The sequence below is a fragment of the Heterodontus francisci genome, chromosome 31 (genome assembly GCF_036365525.1).
Source record: "Heterodontus francisci isolate sHetFra1 chromosome 31, sHetFra1.hap1, whole genome shotgun sequence".
Taxonomy (NCBI): Eukaryota; Metazoa; Chordata; class Chondrichthyes; order Heterodontiformes; family Heterodontidae; genus Heterodontus; species Heterodontus francisci.
The window spans coordinates 17792913-17814423 of record NC_090401.1 but is presented as its reverse complement, the minus strand read 5'-3'; the positions used below and the strand labels follow the sequence as shown (position 1 = coordinate 17814423).

The following is a 21511-nucleotide window of genomic DNA, read 5'->3' as shown; positions in this document are numbered from 1 at the left end:
AAATTCTTTCATGAGATGTGGGCATCGTTGGCAGACCAGCCTTTGTTGCCCATTCCTTGTTGCTCTAGAACTAAGTGGCTTCCTAGGCCTTTCAGAGGATAGTTAAGAGTCAACCACATTGCTGTGGGTCTGGAGTCGCGTGCGGGCCAGACCAGGTAAGAACGGCAGATTTCCTTCCCTAAAGGACATTAGTGAACCAGATGGGTTTTTACAACAATTCATGATAGTTTAATAGCACCATTACTGAGACTCGCTTTCAATTCCAGATTTTTATTGAATTACATTATACAATATATAATGTATAGGATATGATATGGAAATGTGTGCTTCTTCCTATTCCCTGTATCACACAGAAATACAGACTAAAGCTGAAACTACATATCAGTTCAATCAGCATCTGAAAAATTAAGATGGGCTTGAGTTTCTGTCATCAGAATTGGTGCATTTTGCAGTATCTGTGCTTTTTCTTTACATCTGTACTGCAGAGAATTAACACTCTGGTCTCCATATCATAAAAGGATATAGAGGCACAGGAAACAGTGCAAAAGAAGATTTACAAGGATGATACCAGAATTAAGAAGTTATAACTATCAGCAAAGTTTGAACAGGCCGGGTCTCATTTCTCTAGAAAGGAGAAGTCTGAAAGAGGTCTTTAAGGTTATGAAATGGTTTGATAGGTTGATGTAGAGAAGATGTCTCCATGTGCGAGGAGACCATAAATATCAGATAGTCAGTAATAAATGCAATAGGTGATTCAGGAGTAACCAGTTTACTCAAAGACTGGTTACAACGTGGAACACATCATCACATGGAGTAATTGAGGCAAAAAATATTGAAGAGAAAGCTAGCTAAACTCTTGAGGGAGATAGTAACAGAAGGATATGCTGATCAGGTTTGGATGAAAAGGGTGAGAGGAGGCTCGTGTGGAGCATAAACATCAGTTGGGGTGAAAGGCCGGTTTGTCTGCTGTAAATTCTATATAAATCTCAGTTTACTACTGGTTAAACTGCACCACTGCATCTAATCATGGACAAGCCTGCCTTTTGATTTGGTTCACCATGGTAATGCCCTTCATTTTGGCTTCCCCCTCTCACAGCACTTAAATGAACCTAATCCAAAGTTACAGTTGATGTCCTCTGTGATTGTGATGCATTATCCCTTCTTCTTCTCTGCAGCATTCAACATTCGACCACAGAATTCTCTTGATGTCTCTCCATCCCATTGAGCTCTGGATAACTGCCCTGGTTTCATTGCATTCCAACTGAACAAGGCCAGGCCAGCTCCAACAATCTCTACCTCACACCATTTCCTTCAGAGACCCCTCCAAGGATTCCATTCTCAGCTTCCTACTGTCCTGCGATTAACATCATCTGCACACATGACATCAGCTTCTACATGGACGCTGACGACATTCAGCTCCGTTTTCCCTCCCCTGCTCTGTGCTGCTTGTCTGACATCCAGTTTTGGATGAGTCCCCAAACCTTTGGCTCCCACCACAAATTCTACTTCCTTGCTGCTGACCTCAAGCTCAACGGGTCTATTTATAGCCTTCGTATTCTGTTTCAATTTCACAACCCATATCCTCCCCATCATAAAGGCTGCTTACCTTCACCTCCATAATACCACCTATCTCCACCCCAACCTCAGCTTCTCCACCACTGAAATCCTTAATTATCTATAGATGTGACCATTACAATGTTCTCCTTGCTGGTCTCCCATTCTCCAGCCCATGAATTCCATGACAACTAGGCTGATCATCTCCAATGAGCTCTTCTCACCCATTACTCCTGTTCTCACTGAAATACACTAGTTCTCTCAGCTTTGTCTTTAAATCCCTCCACGTAATGGTGCATCCTGATCTCTTCTACCTATTTCAGTCCTAAATACGCCCCTTACTCCCAAACACACTGTTCCTCTGATTCTAGCCTTTGCATCTCCTTTTCCCTCCAATGCTGGCAGACTCTTTAGTCACCTTAGCCCGTCACTGTGCTGTTAACTTCCTACAATTCTCCATCCCTCTTCCATTCAAAACCTTCCCAAAGCCTGTATCTAATACCCAGCCTTTGTTCAGCCATCCGACCCAATCTCTTCTCTGCTCAGCCTCAGTTTTCCTCATGTCTATCTGTGCAGTAAATTGGGATGTTTCTTGGGATGATGTGCATGTGGGCATGTTTGTTGCCACTATAGACATCACATACTGTATAGCAAGGGCTGAATCTGCTGGGGGGGGGGGGGGGGGTGGGGGGAGGGGGGGCGGCGGGTGGTGGTGGTGGTGTGCAGTATCAGCTCATGGTTACATGATTTCTCGGTTTTTACGCTATAGATATTATTCTCAGACTGAGCCTCAAAAGCCACTTGCATCCGATCTCTCAGTTTTGAATCACAGTGTACCTCGACCACTTGCCAACCTAGATTGCTTGTAGAAAGCTCAGTGATCAAACAGAGAGCCCTAGTCATGGCTTCGTGGTTTACTGGTTATATCAGGTGCCCTCATGATCTCATAGGGCAGTGGAAAAAACACCCGATTAGACAATCAATGCGGCCAAATGGATTTATTAAACAGTTACTGGATAATTCCACAGTAATAATGACACACTGTATGAGTTACTCTGGCCTATTTTTTTCTCTCTCTGATGGTTTAAGATCAACTATTCAGTAGGAACAAGGCAGGCTAAGAAATACTCCCAAAATTTTACTGGGATACTGGAAATTTAAATATGCACTTCTAAAACTCACTAAGAACTGCCAGCAAGACAAATGAATAGAAAACCTTCAGGATGCTTGTATTTGAATTGACTATCCGAAGCCATATTTATCCCTCAATCAACATCACTAACAAGATCATCATGACATTGCTGTTTCTGGGACTTTGCTGTGCGCAAATTGGCTGCTGTGTTTCCTACATTACAACAGTGACTACACTTCAATGGTATGATACTGGCAGTAAGGTGCTTTGGGATATCCTGTTGTTGTGAAAGATGCTATACAAATGCAAATCTTTCTTTCTTTGAATCTATCGACCCCTCCCTGAGATGTTTCATCTGTTCTGGGACAACTGGATCCTTGTCAAGGTTGAACTTGGTTTGTAACCTTGCATGTAACTATGGCAAAGAGAGAAATCAATTGCATAGAAGTGCAAATGCTTTGTTTTTTTAAATCACACTCGTCTTTATAATTTGCAAGTGCAGCATCACTTCCATAAGCACGAAGCGGTTAGAGGCTGTACTCAGAGATGCCCTGTTATATCTGGGAATGACGGGCATGGAACCAGAGGAAATGGCAGAAGCAATCACTGCTAAAATCACTGCAGTCCATAATTTCTGATGCTTCATGTCATTGAGAGACTCTCGGGGTTCTGTCAGATGAAGAATTGCCAGCTCAAGGGCCAGAGGAGGCCAGAAAAAACCAGTCCAACATTGCACCTGCTTTTCAGACATTGGATTCACCGCCTGTTGAAGCAACAGTTAATCTGGAAATGGGTCACTTGGTTAAATCCTTTGGGTAAGTACTCCAGATTTTCCCAAGAACTGAAGACACTAGGGATAGGTTGATCTTCAACTACCTGGTCTGACTGTGAAGAGGCTTCCTTGCAATTTTGAGGCCCTGGCCTCATGTAAATTTGACTGGTGAGCTACGGGGCATCAAACAGGTGTCCAGGTGCAGCTTGCAGAATTGAAGCCTCAGGATGGGGCCGAGACAGGTGCTAGCAGGGGGACTAGCTGCTGGGGGCCATTTGGGGTGGTGGGGGGGGGGGGGGGGTGGGGTAGTGAAGGGAGGGTATTGGTCTTGATTGCAGAAGGTGGGGGTCTTCGGGCTGCAGCGGCCCAGATTATTATAGTGGTCCTTACAATGTAACCCTTTTGCCGGGCCTCTTCTCTTCCATCTCTCGTGGTATTGGGTGGAATGTGCAAGGTGCAGGCTCCCTTTAGCCCTGACTGTAAAGGGCAATTGGGTCCTATTTGCACCATAGGACCTCGATTTTCATATCAAAATGTGGAAACCAGACACTTTAGCTACCTGGCGAGAGGCTCCTTTCAAAATGGAGCCGGCTGCATCATTAGTCCTAAGGGGCAGTAAGACTACCAACCCTCTAAGAGCCGCTATGCCCTTTATGGCCAGGTGAAGAGAATGAAAAATTAACCCCATTGACTTCCTCCTCTATGTAGTGGGGGGGGGGAAAGAGTGGGTTCAGGTGCAGCTTCTGCAATTCACTGAGCTGCCAATAGAGGGTGTTATAGTCTTCATTATTGGTGATGTGACTTTCCAGCAGGAGGCAAATCCCAATCAGTAGCTGAGGGGAAGGAGGGGGAAGGGGACGGAAGGAGGGGGGAAGGGGACGGAAGGTGGGGGGGGGGGAGGGAAAGGGGACGACTAGGAGAACTGAGAATGGCTGTAAAGCTATTATAAAAGACAATATGAGCAATGCTGTTTGCCAGAGATACAGCAGCAAGACTGCATTGTTTCCACAGAAACAAAAGCAAGTGTTCAGCTCTAAATTCCAAAGCTTTTGAGCACAGAGTTTTTACAATTTAAAGAAGGATTTGTTGACCATAAGATGCAAGGAGACTTTGCTAAAATGTTACATTAACGTGATGAAACCCAGCCATCCTCTCACAGGTGTACAGTACAATACACACTTACACTGCGGATACAAATACTGCTAAAAGATTATACAGACAAAAATATTTGACCCATTTTTCAGACAATGATGCAATCTCATGTTGTACAGGCATTCCTAGAACACTTGATAATTCTACTTGTAGTTTAAAGCACCACAAGAAACGGGAGATTGAACAGACTTTTACCAATGTTTATGCAGGTTGAACTCTGATTCTCATTGTTGGTCGTTGCTTCGTCAACAGGGTTAACGCTGTCAACACTGACCCATTAAACACTCGCAGGGCAGGTACAGCACAGGGTTAGATATAGAATAAAGCTCCCTGTACACTGTCATATCATGCACGAGTACAGTTCTGTCTAGATACAGAATAAATCTCTCTACGCTGTCTCAGCCCTAACTTCAGTTGAGTATTCCCACTGGACTAAATATGTTTGACAATTTAGGGACATTATATTTTGCCATTGTCTCTTCACAAACTGATTTTCACTCTGGATCCTCTGAGGCTCCAGACACTGAAACATTTATCCAATCATCTAGACAGGATTCGAGTCCCCATCCTAGTCATGTTAGTGTCTCGCTCTCTGCCTCATTCCCATTTTAAAGACAAATTTTTCCTTACAGACACATCTGCTTCAAGGTTTGTACTTCACTTCCTTAAAGGGGAATGCGCTTTCTGCTTCATTCGTGTATGTCTAGTTTTCAGATACAGATTGTATGTCTGCGCATGGTCAATTAGAAGACTGTAGCCTTCCCGTCGCTCAGGCTTTGTCAGATGATATTTATTGACAGGAGGTCACACAGAAAGAAAAAGTAAGAGTTACAGACAGTACTGGAAAATAAAATTAACACAAAGTTGGCCAAAGTCTATGGCAGTAGTGTCCACTTTGTTAGTCATTAGCTACATGTGTCGAATTGGGAATCCAGGTGTGGACAATTGCATTTCTGATCAGTGAATAAAAATGAGCAATGGACACCGTCATTGGTCATGTGATTTCAGTACTCCTTGCACAAAATGTGAACTTTAACCTTTCCGTGTGCCTGGTGGTAAATTGGTAAGATGAAGAGCCAAGTGCACGAGTATTTTTTTTCAATATTGTGAATGCTTTACTTCTTTCAGTTACTGAATGGTGGTAAATGTTTGTTAAGTAAATGTACACACCTGACCTGTATTTATCAGTATTGCGTATAAGGCTTTACTTTTACTAAAATTAGTCCATGTGGTTAAAACTGTGTCATTGCAACCACACCTGTGCCCAGTCAGAGATTGGACAACACTGATTTAGTTATCAGGTCCTGCCATCATGGAGGCATCGAGGCTGGCTCCAGGATTGTAGTGGAGAATGAGTGTGTGAGTGAGAGACAGAATGAGCAAGATAAAAAGATATACGGTCCAGATCCTGCAAAGTCTCACACACGCACAGTTTTTTTGTGCTCTCTCGCTCTCCCTTCCATGGTTATACAATGTGAGCACAAGAGAGTTAGAGAGTGAGTCTGAGTGAGAAAACCAAGCATGTGGGTGAGAGAAAGAATGAGATAAAAAGATACACATTCAGTAAGAGAAAAACACACTGGGCGTGTAAGAGTGTGTGAGAGAGGCAGAGAGAGAGATACAGAAAGAGCCGTAGAACCCCTCTTTGGAAAGACTTTGAACTCAGGTGTCAAAGGTAGAAAGACAATTATAATACACACTGCCCCTCTGATCCCCTTCACTGGCTTATCACAGAGCAGTGTGTCAGTTATTCCCCTCTCCCAACAGTGTGCCACACATAACCTTGTCCCAGCACAAAAATGACCACTCAAATCTTGAATGAAAAGAATGGAAACTCGGGAAGGGTTTGGGTAGGATGGAGGGTGGGGCTGAGAGAGGGAGCAGCGTCAATCAGACAATGCAGTAATGGGGCTTCCTGGCATAACACTGAGGTTTATTTACATTATTCACATACATTGTACCCAGTAGTTTATTATAATTTCAAGTTAAATAAGAACATGATCACCAGTGATACAATAACCATTACGTTGCCACACTCATCTGTCCAAATGCCTTTTCCTCTTCACTGACTATAATGAATTAGAGTGTCATTTTTTTTTATATAAGGTGCACATTAGAGACAGCATCATGTCAGTACGCTGTGTACAGTACAAGTGAAGGAAGGCTGTGGGAATGGCTGCGTCTTCCACAAGGTTACTCCATACTCTTCCGGGATTTTTTTTAACCCCACCATCTCTTCATGTGGAAGTTACTTTTCCGTAAACACTTTTAAAACATTTAAAATAAAACAACACAACAAAATAAAAGGAAGCGTCGCTTGGAAATCGTAGGGATTTTGCAGTCCTTAGAGGGCTGGCAATAACACACCTCGCTCTTGTCTCTTCCCCTTTAACTGGCGGGCTCCTGCGATCGCTTCCAGATCCAACACTGAATAGAAAGCTGTGCGTGGTGGCTCGGGGAAGCGGGGAGAGGAGGGGAGGTTCCTCCTCTCAGGTCTTCAGAGGATTTCTGAAATAAAATAGAAAATCATTATCACCAGAGGTACAGGATGCTGCTTTGAGCAGACAAGTGGATAGTGAATACAGTCTGCCAGGAGTGGGTGGGGGGGAATGCTGCTATACTACAGTTAGCATGGGACGTGCAGGGGGGCTGACACAGTGGAGGGAGTGGCGCAACACAGAGGGAGGAATAGAGATCTTTGCAACAGCCTGGTTTGGAGTCTGGTCCTAGAGTTCAAAGGTCAGTGTGTTGACCCACTATGCCACTCATACGAACTAGGAGCAGAAATAGGCCATTTGGTCCCTCGAGACTGCTGCGCCATTCAATATGATCATGGCTGATCTGTTTGTGTCTCACATTCCACACTCCCATCTACCCCCAATAACATTTGATTTCCTTGCCTAACAAGAATCTATCTACCTTCGCCTTAAAATTATTCAATGATCCCGCCTCCACCACCTTCTGAAGTCGAGAGTTCCAAAGTCGCACAACCCTCAGAGAAATACATTTCTCCTCATCTCTGTCCTAAAAGGGCGACCCGTAATTTTAAAACAGTGTCCCCTAGTTCTGGACTCCCCCACAAGAGGAAACATCCTTTCCACATCCACCTTGTCAAGACCGTTCAAGATCTTATTTACGTCAATCAAGTCTCCCCTCACTCTTCTAAACTCCAGTGAAAACAAGCCCAGTCTGTCCAACCTTTCCTCATCAGACAACCTGCTCTGAACCGCCTCCAACGCATTTACATTCTTCCTTAAATAAGGAGACCAAAATTGCACTCAGTATTCGAGATGTGGTCTCACCAATGCCCTGTATAACTGAAGCATAATATCCATCACTTGTTTTTTCAAATCCTCTCGTAATAAAGGATAGCATTCCATTAGCCTTCTTTATTACCTGCTATACCTACATAGTAACTTGTGACTCATGCACTAGAGCACCTAGATCCCTCTGCACCTTGGAGTTCTGCAGTTGTTCTCCGTTTAAGTAATATTCTGCTTTTTTATTCTTCTTGCCAAAGTGAAGAACTTCACAATTTCCCACATTATACTCCAGCTGCCAGATTTTTGTCCACTCACTCAACCTTTCTATATCGATCTACAACCTCCTTATGTCCTCTTCACTACATACTTTCCTACTTATCTTTGTGTCATCTGCAAATTTAGTTACCATGCTATCGCTCCCCACATCTAAATCATTGATATAAATTGTAAAAAGTTGAAGCCCCAGCACAGACCCCTGCGGGACTCCACTCATCACATCCTGCCAATCAGAAAAAGACCCATTTATGCATACTCTCTGTTTTCTGGCAGCCAGCCAATCTTCTATCCATGCTAATGTGTTATCCCCTACACCATGAGCTCCTACTTTGCACAATAAACTTTTATGTGGCACCTTGCCAAATGCCTTCTGGAAATCCAAGTACAGTACGTCAACGGGCTTCCCCAATATCCACAATGCATGTTACTCCTTCAAGGAACTCCAATAAATTGGTTAAACATGATTTCCCTTTCACAAAACCAGGCTGACTATTCCCGATTACCTCGTGTTTTTCTAAATGCCTAGCTATAGCCTCCTTAATGATCAATTCTAACACCTTCCCCATGACAGACGGCAAGCTAACTGGCCTACAGTTACTTGTTTTCTGCCTCGCCCCCATCGTGAATAGAGGGGTTATATTTGCTACTTTCCAGTCTGATGGAACCGTTCCAGAATCTAGCGAATTTTGAAAAATTATCAATGCAGCTACTTCTCATTAGCCACCTCTTTTAAGACCCCAGGATGAAGCCCATCAGGACCCGGGGATTTGCAGCCCGCAGCTCCATCAGTTTGCTCTGTACCTCTTCCCTGGTGATTGTAATTTCACCAAGTTCCTCTCTTCCTTCCACCTCCTGATTTACAGCTATTACTGGAATGTTTTTTGTATCCTCTATAGTGAAGACAGAAGCAAAATATTTGTTCATTTCATCCGTCATTTCCTTATTATCTACTATTAACTCCCCTTTCTCACTCTCTAGAGGACCAACACTCATTTTACTTACTCTTTTCCTTTTTAAATACCTGAAGAAACTCTTGCTATCTGTTTTTACATTTCTAGCTAGCTTCCTCTCATATTCTAATGTCTTTCTCCTGATTAACCTTTTAGCCATTCTCTGCTATTCTTTATATTCTGACCAATCATCTGACCTGCCACTTATCTTTGCGCAATTATATGCTTTTTCCTCAAGTTTGACGCTTTCCTCAAGTTCTTTAGTTAACCACGGATGGTGGGTCCTCCCCTTTGAATTTTTCTTTATAGTAAGAATATACTTATTCTGAGTATTCTGAAATATCCCCTTAAATGTCTGCCACTGCTTCTCTATTGATCTATCTCCTAATCATGTAACCCAGTTACCTAGGAGGTGCCTTTACTCTGAGGTCAGTGATTAATGCTGTCACATTACACAGTATCAAGTCTAATTTAACCTGCTCTCTGGTTGGTTCCAGAACATGCTGCTCTGAGAAACTATCTCGAAAGCATTCCATGAACTCCTCATCCAGGCGACTATTGCCAATCTGATTTTTCCTGTTTATATGTATATTAAAATCACCCATGATTATTGCCGTCCCTTTATCACAAGCACTCAATATTTCTTCTTGTATACTTCATCCTATACGATTACCCCTAACTTGGACAGGAATTGCCACGTTTTTACACTTGGTTGAAGCAGACGTCCCCCTGCCCGCCCATTAAATAAATTAAACAATTTGCACCGCCTCCACTGGTCAGGAAACCAGTTTTGTTTTCCTTGCAACTGATACCCATGATTTATCATATGCTGACATTTGGCCGACTCCAGTGAGTAATACATCAACTCCACTCTCATATTCACACACACACAAACACACACTGTGGTTGACTCTTAACTGCCCTTTGAAATGGCCCAGAAAGGCATTCAGTTGTACCAAACCACTACAGAAAATTTGAAAAAAGAATAAAACTGGACAGACCACCCAGTATAGATCTAGCCACTGGAAATGACAACGGCAAACTCAGCCCTCACGACCCTGCAAAGTCCTCCTTACTAACATCTAGGGGCTTGTGCCAAAGTTGGGAGAGCTGTCCCACAGACTAGTCAAGCAACAGCCTGTTTTCGTCATACTCACAGAATCATACCTTGCAGACAATGTCCCAGACTTCTCCACACCGTCTGTGGGAATGTCCTGTCCCACCAGCATGACAGACCCACCAGAGGTGGCGGCACAGTGGTATACAGTCGGGAGGGAATTGCCCTGGGAGTCCTCAACATTTGACTCCAGACCCTATGGAGTCTCATGGCAGGTCAAACATGGGCAAGGAAACCTCCTACTGATTACCACCTACCGCACCCCACCCCCCGACCTTTGACTGATGAATCAGTGCTTCTCCATGTTGAAAACCAACTGGAAGAAGCACTGAGGGTAGCATGGGCACAAAATGGTCTCTGGGTGGGGGGGCTTCAACTACTGACCGAGCCCTAAAGGACATAGCTGCTAGACTGGGCCTGCAGCAGGTGGTGAGGGAACCAAGAGGGAAAACTCTACTTGACCTCGTCCTCACCAATCTACCGGTCCATGACAGTATTGGTAGGACCACCGGAGATAAAATCCTGACTTTGAGGATACTGTCCATGGTGTTATGTGGCACTACCACCGTGCTAAAAGAGATAGATCCAGAACAGATCTAGCAGCTCATAATTGGGCATTCATGAGGCACTGTGGGCCATCAGAAGCAGCAGAATTGTATTCAAACACAATCTGTAACCTCATGGCTCGGCATATACCCAACTTTACCATTACCATCAAGCCGGGAGATCAACCCTGGTTCAATGAGGACTGCAGGAGAACATGCCAGGAGCAGCACCAGGCATACCTAAAAATGAGGTGTCAACCTGGTGAAGCTACAACACAGGACTACTTGCATGCTAAACAGTGGAGGCAGGGTGTGATCGACAGGACTAAGTGATCCCACAACTAACGGATCAGACCAAAACTCTGCAGTCCTGCCACTTCCAATCATGAATGCTGGTGGACAATTAAACGACTCACTGGAGGAATGGAGGCTCTACAAACATCCCCATCCTGAAAGATGGGACAGTCCAGCACATCAGTGTAAAAGACAAGGCCGCAGTATTTGCAAACATCTTCAGCCAGAAGTACCGAATGAATGACCCATCTTGGCCTCCTCCTGGGGTCCCCAGCATCACAGATGCCAGTCTTCGGCCAATCCGATTCACTCCACGTGATATTAATAAACGGCTCAGAGTACTGGATACTGCAAAGGCTATAGGCCCTGACAACATCCCGGCTATAATAATGAAGACATCTGCTCCAGAACTAGCTGCACCCCTAGTTCCAGTACAGCTACAACACTGGAATCTACCTGACAATGTGGAAAATTGCCTAGGTATGTCCTGTACAACCCAGCCAGTTACCGCCCTATCAGTCTACTCTCGATCATCAGCAAAGTGATGGAAGGGGTTGTTGACAGTGCTATCAAGCGGCACTTGCTCAGCAATAACTTGTTCATTGACACTCAGTTTGAGTTCTGCCAGGGCCACTCAGCTCCTGACCTCATTACAGCCTTGGTTCAAACATGGACAAAAGAGCTGAACTCCAGAGGTGAGGTGAGAGTGACTGCCCTTGACATCAAGGCAGCATTTGACCGAGTATGGCATCAAGGAGCCCCAGCAAAACTGGAGTCAATGAGATTCAGGGGGAAATCTGTCCGCTGGTTGGAGTCATACCTAACACAAAGGAAAATGGTTGTGATTGTTGGAGGTCAATAATCTCAGTCCCAGGACATCACTGCAGGAGTTCCTCAGGGTAGTGTCCTAGGCATAACCATCTTCAGCTGCTTCATCAATGACCTTCCCTCCATCATAATGTCAGAAGTGGGGATGTTCACTGATGATTGCACAATGTTCAACACAATTCGTGACTCCTCAGATACTGAAACAGTCCGTATCCACATGCAGCAAGACCTGGACAACATTCAGGCTTGGACTGATAAGTGGCAAGTAACTTTCACACCAAAACAAGTGCCAGGCAATCACCATGTCCAACAGGCAGGAATCTAACTATCTCCCCTTGATGTTCAACGGCATTATCATCACTGAATTCCCCCACAATCAACATTCTGGGGCGTTACCATTGACTAGAAACAACTGGAGTAGCCACAGAAATACTGTAGTTACACGAGTAGCTCAGAGACTGGGAATTCTGCGGCAAGTAACTCACCTCCTGACTCCCCAAAGCCTGTCCAACATCTACAAGGCACGTCAGGAGTGTGATGGAATACTCTCCACTTGCCTGGATGGGTGCAGCTCCAACAACACTCAAAAAGCTCGAACACCATCCAGGACAAAGCAACTCGCTTGAATGGCACCCCATCCACCACCTTAAACATTCACACCCTCCACCACCGACGCACAGTGGCAGCAGTGTGTACCATCTACAAGATGCACTGCAGCAACGCACCAAGCCTCCTTCGACAGCACCTTCCAAACCCACAACCTCTACCACCTCGAAGGACAAGGGCAACAGACGCATGCGAACACCACCAATTCCCCTCCAAGTCACACACCATCCTGACTTGGAACTATATCGCTGTTCCTTCACTGTCACTGGGTCAAAATCCTGGAACTCCCTTCCTAATGGCACTGTGGGTGTACCGACCCGACATGGACTGCAGCGGTTCAAGACTACGGCTCATCACCTTCTCGAGGACAATTAGGGATGGACAATAAATGCTGTTCCAGCCAGCGATGCCTACATCCCATGAATGAATAAAAAAAACACACACATCCTCTCTCACACACATGCACACACCCACACAGACCCGCCCCCCTCTGTGTTTCACACAAACACAGATACCCTTCTCCTTCTCACACACTCTCGCCCTCGCCCTCTCCCTCACACGCACGCGCCCTCACATGCCCTCGCCCGCCCTGTCCCGCACTCGCCCTCTCCCACGCACCCGCACTCGCCCTCTCCCACGCACTCGCCCTCTCCCTCCCTCCCTCTCCCGCACTCGCCCTCCCTCCCTCCCTCTCCCGCACTCGCCCTCTCCCTCCCTCCCTCCCTCTCTCCCTCCCTCTCCCGCACTCGCCCTCTCCCTCCCTCCCTCTCCCGCACTCGCCCTCTCCCTCCCTCCCTCTCCCGCACTCGCCCTCGCCCTCTCCCTCCCTCCCTCTCCCGCACTCGCCCTCTCCCTCCCTCCCTCTCTCGCACTCGCCCTCTCCCTCCCTCCCTCTCTCGCACTCGCCCTCTCCCTCCCTCCCTCGCACTCGCCCTCTCCCTCCCTCCCTCTCCCGCACTCGCCCTCTCGCGCACTCGCCCTCCCCCGCACTCGCCCTCCCTCTCCCTGCCCCGCACTCGCCCTCTCCCTCCCTCCCTCTCCCTCCCTTTCCCGCACTCGCCCTCCCTCTCCCGCACGCCCTCTCACGCACTCGCCCTCCCTCCCTCCCTCTCCCGCACTCGCCCTCTCCCTCCCTCCCTCTCCCGCACTCGCCCTCTCCCTCCCTCCCTCGCACTCGCCCTCTCCCTCCCTCCCTCTCCCGCACTCGCCCTCTCGCGCCCTCGCCCTCGCCCTCCCTCCCTCTCCCGCACTCGCACTCGCCCTCTCCCTCTCCCTCTCCCTCCCTTTCCTGCACTCGCCCTCTCCCTCCCTCTCGCGCACTCGCCCTCTCCCTCCCTCTCGCGCACTCGCCCACCCTCTCCTGCACTCGCCCTCTCCCGCACTCGCCCCCTCCCTCTCCCGCACCCTCCCTCTCCCGCACCCTCCCTCTCCCGCACCCTCCCTCTCCCGCACAAAGAAAGGAACAAGAGAGGACATCTTTAACTTGAGAGTAGTGATCGAAAGATATCTGAAAGTATAAAACCCTGTGTATGTCTGCTCTATAGACTATGAGAAGGCATTTGATAGAGTCTACCATCATAAAGTAATGGAGTGCATAAACAAACTAGAAATGGACAGGAATGATAAAGAGATAATTCAGAATCTATGTTAGAACCAATCAGCAGTGATGAGACTTGATAGCGGCTTGTCAGACAGTTTCCCAATCAAAAGAGGAGTGCATCAGGGATGTGTTATATCTCCAAAATGGTTCAACCTGCACACTGAAGCTATCTTCAGAGACATAGAACATCTACCAGGTTGCAACATTGGTGGGTTGAATAGTAACAACTTGAGATACACAGATGACACTGCACTGACTGCAGAGTTAGAAGAGGCCCTACAGGAAATTGTGAACAAAGTGAATGCAAGGAATATGGATTAAGAATGAATGTGAAGAAAACCAAGACAATGGTGATAAGCAAAGACTTAATCCCGCAAGTGAAAATTGAAGTAAATGGACAAGTCCTGGAACAAGCGAAAGGGTTTATATTCCTTGGGCAGATTATCACAGATGATGGGAGATGTGACTGTGAGATCCGAAGGAGAATTGAGATAGCCAAGACCAGCTTTGTCAGAATGATGGAGTTGTTATCAAAGAAACTAACCCTGAATCTTAGGAAAAGAATGCGGAGGTGCTACATTTTATCATCTATGTTGTATGCCTCGGAGACATGGACAACAAACAAAGAGACTTTTGAGAAGCTGAATGCATTCGAGATGTGGACATATCAGAGGATGTTCTGCATAATCCTACACAGACTGAAAGATTAATGAGGAAGTGCTGGATATGGCTGGAGAAAAGAGGAAATTAGTACATAACATCAAAGAGAGAAAGATACAATATTTTGATCACATCATTAGAGCAGAAGGTAGACAGAGACATTGAAAGGAAATATCAACAGAAAACATAGAAGAGGGAAGCAGAGAAGAAAATGGATGACGGATATAATGGACTGGATGCAGTTGACCTATGTAGAATGTGTAAGGACAGCACAGGACAGACAGAGGTGGAGGTCCATGGCTGTCAATGTTCGGGGAAGAGGATGACGCTAACGAACGCCCAGTTAAGGGCCTCAATTGGTGGCAGGATGGGAAGGCCATTCACAGGCCTTCCCCCACCCCCAACACCCCCCCGGACTAAAGTGTGGTGGAGGCAGGCACCACCCCCCGGCACCGTCTCACCTGCTTGTATAACACACACACGCACACCTCCCCATCCCCGCACCATACAATCCCTCGGGCTGGAAATTCTATCTCAACTGTTGCTCCAACCTGGTTGTCCTTACCTGCTACATGCTGGGACTGAATTCCTGTTGCTTTCTTAATGAAGGAATTTTCTTCCTCAAATGCGATGATGGGATTGACTGGAATCTCATTGGCTGTCAGGCTGCCGAGACATTCTTTCTCCCCATTACTGTCCACATTCTCCTTTAAACAGCCCGTGTGATTCGAGAGCTCGACAATCCCTTCGAAGTCCTGTGACACCACCGTCTTGTGGCAAATCCCATTTTCCTGTTTGTTTGACTGGACTCCGTTGGTGAGGACAGCTTGTTTCTCAGAGCCATCTTCTTTTGGAGTGACTCTAATGAATACAAGAAGCTGGCTTTTAGTTTCCTTTTCTATTCATTCAGCCTTCCTCCCCACAAAACCCCTCCAAACCCTAAGCTCAGTCTGAGTGTAATACTTCCCATTTCAAACTTCTTTCAGCACAAAATGATACTGGGGCTGAAAGGGTTAAATTATGAGGCCAGGTTGCAAAGACTAGGCTTGTATTCCCTTGAGTTTAGAAAAATAGCGGGCGATCTAATTGCGGTGTTTAGATGCTTAAAGGATTTGACAGGGCAGGTAGAGAGAAACGATTTCCCCTGATCGGGGAGTCCAGAACAGGGAGTCATAGCCTTAAAATTAAAGCTAGGCCATTCAGACGTAATGTCAGGAAGCACATCTTCACAAAGGATGGTGTCATAGAGTCATTTACGGCATAGAAGGAGGCCATTCAACCCATCAAGTCCATGCCGGCTCTATACGGAGCTATGCAGTCAGTCCCACACCCCGGCTCAATACCCATAGCCCTGCAAGTCTATTTCTCTCAGGTCCTACTTAATTATCACAAATGTTATTTCTAAGTATCTTTCCCAAACATATTATTTCACAGGAAATAATGATTAAACTATTGCCCTTATGAAAAATAAACTGCTTGTTCATTCACAAACTAAAAAAATGTACCCAGTTTATCAAATACTGACAGAGAAACTTGTTTGTGATGAATCCTTATCCCAAAATGTTGATGCAAAAGCTAGTTTATTTACAACATAGAATCAGTTGAAATAGATAGCACCAGCTCCCCCAACACCCACAGAGATTTTTTTTACCTGTGACAGCGTTCTACAAATTAATTTATTTAATCACTTATCACAATTTGATTCCTGGACTAAATTCTATTGAGAAAAATTGATAATCTCTATCCTTTTCGAGCAAAATATCTTCAGCACATGGGACATTAGCCAACTGAACAGTAAAGAAATTTCAGATATCCAGCATTTCTTGTTTTTGTTTCAGATTTCCAGCATCCGCAGTATTTTGCTTTTATATTAGTAAAGAAATTAAACCATCCACAACGGAAATCAATCCTTGTTCCCGTTCCTGTAGCTGCTCATGCAAATGTCAGTGTTACAACCAGTTAACTAAGGAACTTTATTGAGATTATAGGATATTCACTCAAAACCATCTTCTAAACACACTAACCAGCTCACTTTTGTTTTAAAATTAAAATTAGTGGAATCTGGAACTCTCTCCTTCAAAAAGCTGTTGAGATTGAGGGTCAATGGAAAATGTCAGAACTGAGATTGATAAGGTTTTTGTTGGCTAAGAGTATCAAGGGCTACGGAACAAAGGGTGGGTAAATGGTGATAAGGTGTAGATTAGACATGATCTAATTGAATGGCAGAACAGGCTCGAGGGGCTGAATGGCCTCCTCCTGTTTTTCTTTCCAACAGCCTCGCAGAGATGCTCGAGTTCCATTCTGGGCACCAGAATGAGCACTGGGTAAGGAGGGGGCAAGGGGTGATGGGAGGTGGCTGCGGAGTGCCCTGGCATCCTCAGTGGTTACGAAGCCTGTTTTGTACCCGAGGGGACACATTCTCCTGCCTTTGTTCCCTGGCTCACTACAATGCAAATACACAACGGGTAATTCTGACTTTGTGTGATCATGTAAAGCAGGTGATAGCGAAGCCACTGCCTGCAGAAGACTGTGACAAAAAACAGGAAGATATGAATAAACTTGCAGAATAGGCTTGTAAATGGCAAATGAATTTCAATATAAATAAGTGCGAGTTGCTGCACTTTGGTAGGAAGAATAATGTCACATACTCTTTGAAAAGGAAGATTCTAACTAGGGTGAAGACACAAAAGGTATCTCAGGGTACAGATGCACAAATCGCTAGAAATAGTGACACAGGTTAACAAAATCATAAAAAGTACAAAGTACTGTGGTTCATTTCTAGATGGGTTGAATTCAAAAACAGCAAGGCAGAGAAGTCATGTTAAACCTGTACAGAACATTGGCTGGACCACACTTGGAGTCATGTGAACAGTTCTAGTCTCTATACTACAAAAATATAGAAGCACTGGAGAAAGTGCAAAAAAGATTAACAAGGATGATATCAGGACAAGTAAGAGGATATACTTCTCAGAAAGGGTTGAACAGGTTGGGGCTCTTTTCTTTAGAAAAGACTGAGTGGTGACCTGATAGAGGTCTAGAAAATTATGAAGGAGTTAAATAGGGTAGACACAGAGCAGATATTTCCAGCTGCGGGGGAGTTCAAAACTAGGGCCATAAATATCCAATCAATTAATAATTTAAATAGGGAATTCAGGAGCAACTTCTTTACCCAAAGAGTGGTTAGAATGTGGACCTTGCTACCGTGTGGAATAGTTGATGTATTTAAGGGGCAGCTGAATGGTCTGTTTCTGTGCTCTAAAGTCTATGTCTATTATTCTATGCATGTAAGATACTTGAGAAAAGCAGGGATTATAGGGTCAATTAGCACCTTTAAATGAAGATCTGGTTGTAAATGGAATTGAAGTGTTGGGGCTAAAGGATTCAGGATATGTACAGACAAGAAGGAGCAGCCCAAGTACTGAATCCCATTTTCATTTCCAGCTACCAAGAACCTGAATCCCAAACCTTCTGGCCTCAAATCTTGCGCTCAGCTGACAAACCGGCACTCTGATCGTCAGAATAAGATAAGCAAACACCCTCTGCTACCCAGAATTTGGAAATGCAATCAGCAAACAGGGAGAACTTTCAGTCAGGTTAAACTGGAAGAGTTGAGCTATCTCCCATGATAGGATAGTTGATATGTGAACTATGGAAGGTAGAAAGAGGCTTGATAAACTGAATGGTCTCTTCACAACTTGCCCAAAGTGGATTCACAGGTGGTGGGGTGTTGGAAAGGATAAGGAAGCTAATCCCAATGGATTTTTAATTGGTTGATTTGTAAAAATGGCTTCCAATTACAACCTCCTCTTTAATATTAAACAGGTATGCTGCATAAAATCCTCATACATCGTGAAGGTCCTCTGCTTCCAACTCCGTTGTCTACTGCCGTGTTAATGCACAAATGGAAAGGATGCCTTTGTTTTTAATCTTACCCCAACTCTTCGAGCGGATGATCCTGTGATGGGCAGTCCGTGGCACTGACAGACGACTCTCCAGCTTCCTGTTCAACTGGTGCCTCCTGCTGATCTTCCGCAGCGTCAACGGAGCCAGCTTCTGTGAAAACCATAAGAGCCTTTCAAAAATCAAACTGGACCACCTACTCTCCCCAGAGAGACAAGAAGTGCACAAAATGGGAGCAGCACAGGGAGTTCCGACACAGGTTTGTAGTAGTATCTGCACTTTATTATCAAGTAGTGTTAAAACTCAACTGCCCTCTCACTGACCAGCATCCATCTTAATACTCCTAATGTATTTCTCCTTCAATTGCCCATCTGACAAATTACTCCAAACATTTATCACTCCAAGCTAAGAAATCCCTCCCTTTAGCTTTAACATTTACTTTTAAATCCTTTACATTTATGTCATTTGATCTTTATTCCCTGGTTTAATTCAAAGTAATATTCCATATCTGCATTATTTATGCTCTATGTATTGGTGAGGTGCTCTCTTGACATTTTCCCATTTTTCTTTGTAGCTCAACCCCATTATACTCAAGAACATGGGAATTACTAGATGATAAAAGGCCACTACCTTCCTGGTGGTCACATGACACAATAAAGGAGTTGTTGACAATCATAGCAATCAATCTCTATCAATTAGTCTTCAATAAACATGGCATGAGGAAAACCCTCAGTGGTGGAGAGCTTTGGGGACCACAGGTCCACAGTCATCTATTCATCCAAACATGGTACACTCACCATGTCATTTTTCAGATTTCTCTTATACAGTATCCCAAAAGGCCTTTTGATGTGCACCCTCTCCAATGTGCACAAGTCCCTATTTGTAGCATATTAATGAGAACTGAACAAGTATTCCTCACATTGATCTAAGCATTGCACTGTGAAGCCTCAATGTCACTTCTACCGTCTTGTACTTTATTGATGATAGAATAAGAGAGCATAGAAGGAGGCCATTCAGCCCCTCATTACTGTGCTGGCTTTTTGAATTTGAGTTACCCTATTAGTTCCCACCAACCCTCCCCCCTGCTCTTTGCCCATAAAGAACAAAGAACAGTACAGCACAGGAACAGACCATTCCGCCCTCCAAGCCTGCGCCGATCTTGATGCCTGTCTAAACTAAAACCTTCTGCACTTCCGGGGACCGTATCCCTCTATTCCCATCCTATTCATGTTTTGTCAAGATGCCTCTTAAACATCGCTATCGTACCTGCTTCCACCACCTCCACCAGCAGCAAGTTCCAGGCACCCTCTGAGTAAAGAACTTGCCTCGCACATCCCCTCTAAACTTTGCCCCTCGCACCTTAAACCTATGTCCCCTAGCAACTGACTCTTCCACCCTGGGAAAAAGCTTCTGACTATCCACTCTGTCCAGGCCGCTCATAACTTTGTAAACCTCTATCATGTCACCACCCCTCCACCTCCGTTGTTCCAGTGAAAACAATCCGAGTTTATCCAACCTCTCCTCATAGCTAATGCCCTCCAGACCAGGCAACATCCTGGTAAACCTCTTCTGTACCCTCTCCAAAGCCTCCACGTCCTCTTTTTCAGGCATATATCCAACTCCCTTTTGAAAGTTACTATTGAATCCACTTCTGCCACCTTTACAGGTGATGCTGGGATCAGAGTCTTTTAAAAAAAAAAAAAAATTGGTCTGCATATAACCTCAAGATGAACAGTGAATAGTCCATTCTCACTCCCAGCCCCTTTCCATATCTCTCTGCTATTTCCATTACATTCACTAGAATTTTAGGTTGGACAAATTAAGCCTAATGTACCACAATGCATATCTAATCAGGACTGAATTTCAGTTTGTCACTTGTGTGCTCAGATCCATAACTTGCCTAAATCATTCCACCAGTCATAAATTGCACCCAATCGCCTTTCTGATCTTTTGATTTTAAAATCAAAATTAACAAAGATATAATTGCTTCCCAGCATCCAAGCCATTTAACTTTGTGATGAAAATGACAACAGTTCATGTATTGATTTCTGCAAACTTTATCAAACCCCGTCCCCTTATCTGATGCTACAACCTCTCCACGTTGGATATTACAATTCCCCACCTAATCGCTGTTAGCGACCAAAAAGGTAACTTGCGTGTGGAGGTGAGAGGTGTGGATACGGTTCTTAATGAATACTTTGCGTCTGTCTTCACAAAAAAGGGCAATGCGGACATTCTAGCTAAGGAGGAGGAGTGTGAAACATTGGATGGGATTATAACATAGTGACAGAGGAACAATTAAGCAGTTTAGCATCTTTGAAAGTAGATAAATCGACAGGCCTGGATGAAATGTATCTCATGTCTGAGTAACTTGATTGACATTTTTGAGGAGGTAATAAGAAGGGTCAATTAGGGTAGCACGTTTAATGTAGTCTGCATGGAATTTAGCAAGGCTTTTTACAAGGTTCCACATGGCAGGCAAGTCAGTAAAGTAAGAGCCCATAGGATCCAAGGGAAAATGGCAAGTTCGATCCAAAATTGGCTGAGTGGCTGGAAGCAAAAAGGTAATGGCCGATGGGTGTTTTTGCAACAGGAAGGCCGTTTCCAGTGGGATTCACAGGGCTCAGTACTATGTCCCTTGCTTTTTGTGGTATATTTTAATGATTTAGATTTAAATTTAGGAAGCATGATTAAGAAGCATGCAGATGATACAAAGATTGGCCATGTGATTGATAGGAAGAAAGCTGTAGTCCACAGGAAGATATCAGTGTACTGGGCAGGTGGGCAGAAAAGTGGCAAATTGAATTCAATCTGGAGAAGTGTGAGGTAATGCATTTGAGGAGGGCCAAAAAGACAAGGGAA

At 44.9% G+C, this 21511-nt stretch overlaps 1 protein-coding gene across 1 annotated transcript in view; it reads right to left on the bottom strand.

The window, feature by feature from the left end:
• Positions 1–254: 254 nt before the first annotated feature.
• map7d1a (MAP7 domain containing 1a) overlaps positions 255–21511 on the bottom strand; it is a 72816-nt gene continuing 51559 nt past the window's right edge. The window contains exons 15-17 of the mRNA XM_068011040.1: positions 18682–18802; positions 15315–15610; positions 255–7118 (exon numbers count right to left, since the gene is read on the bottom strand). Coding sequence (XP_067867141.1) covers positions 7108–7118; positions 15315–15610; positions 18682–18802 — 428 coding nt within the window. The 3' untranslated portion in view covers positions 255–7107. The remainder of the gene's footprint in view (positions 7119–15314; positions 15611–18681; positions 18803–21511) is intronic.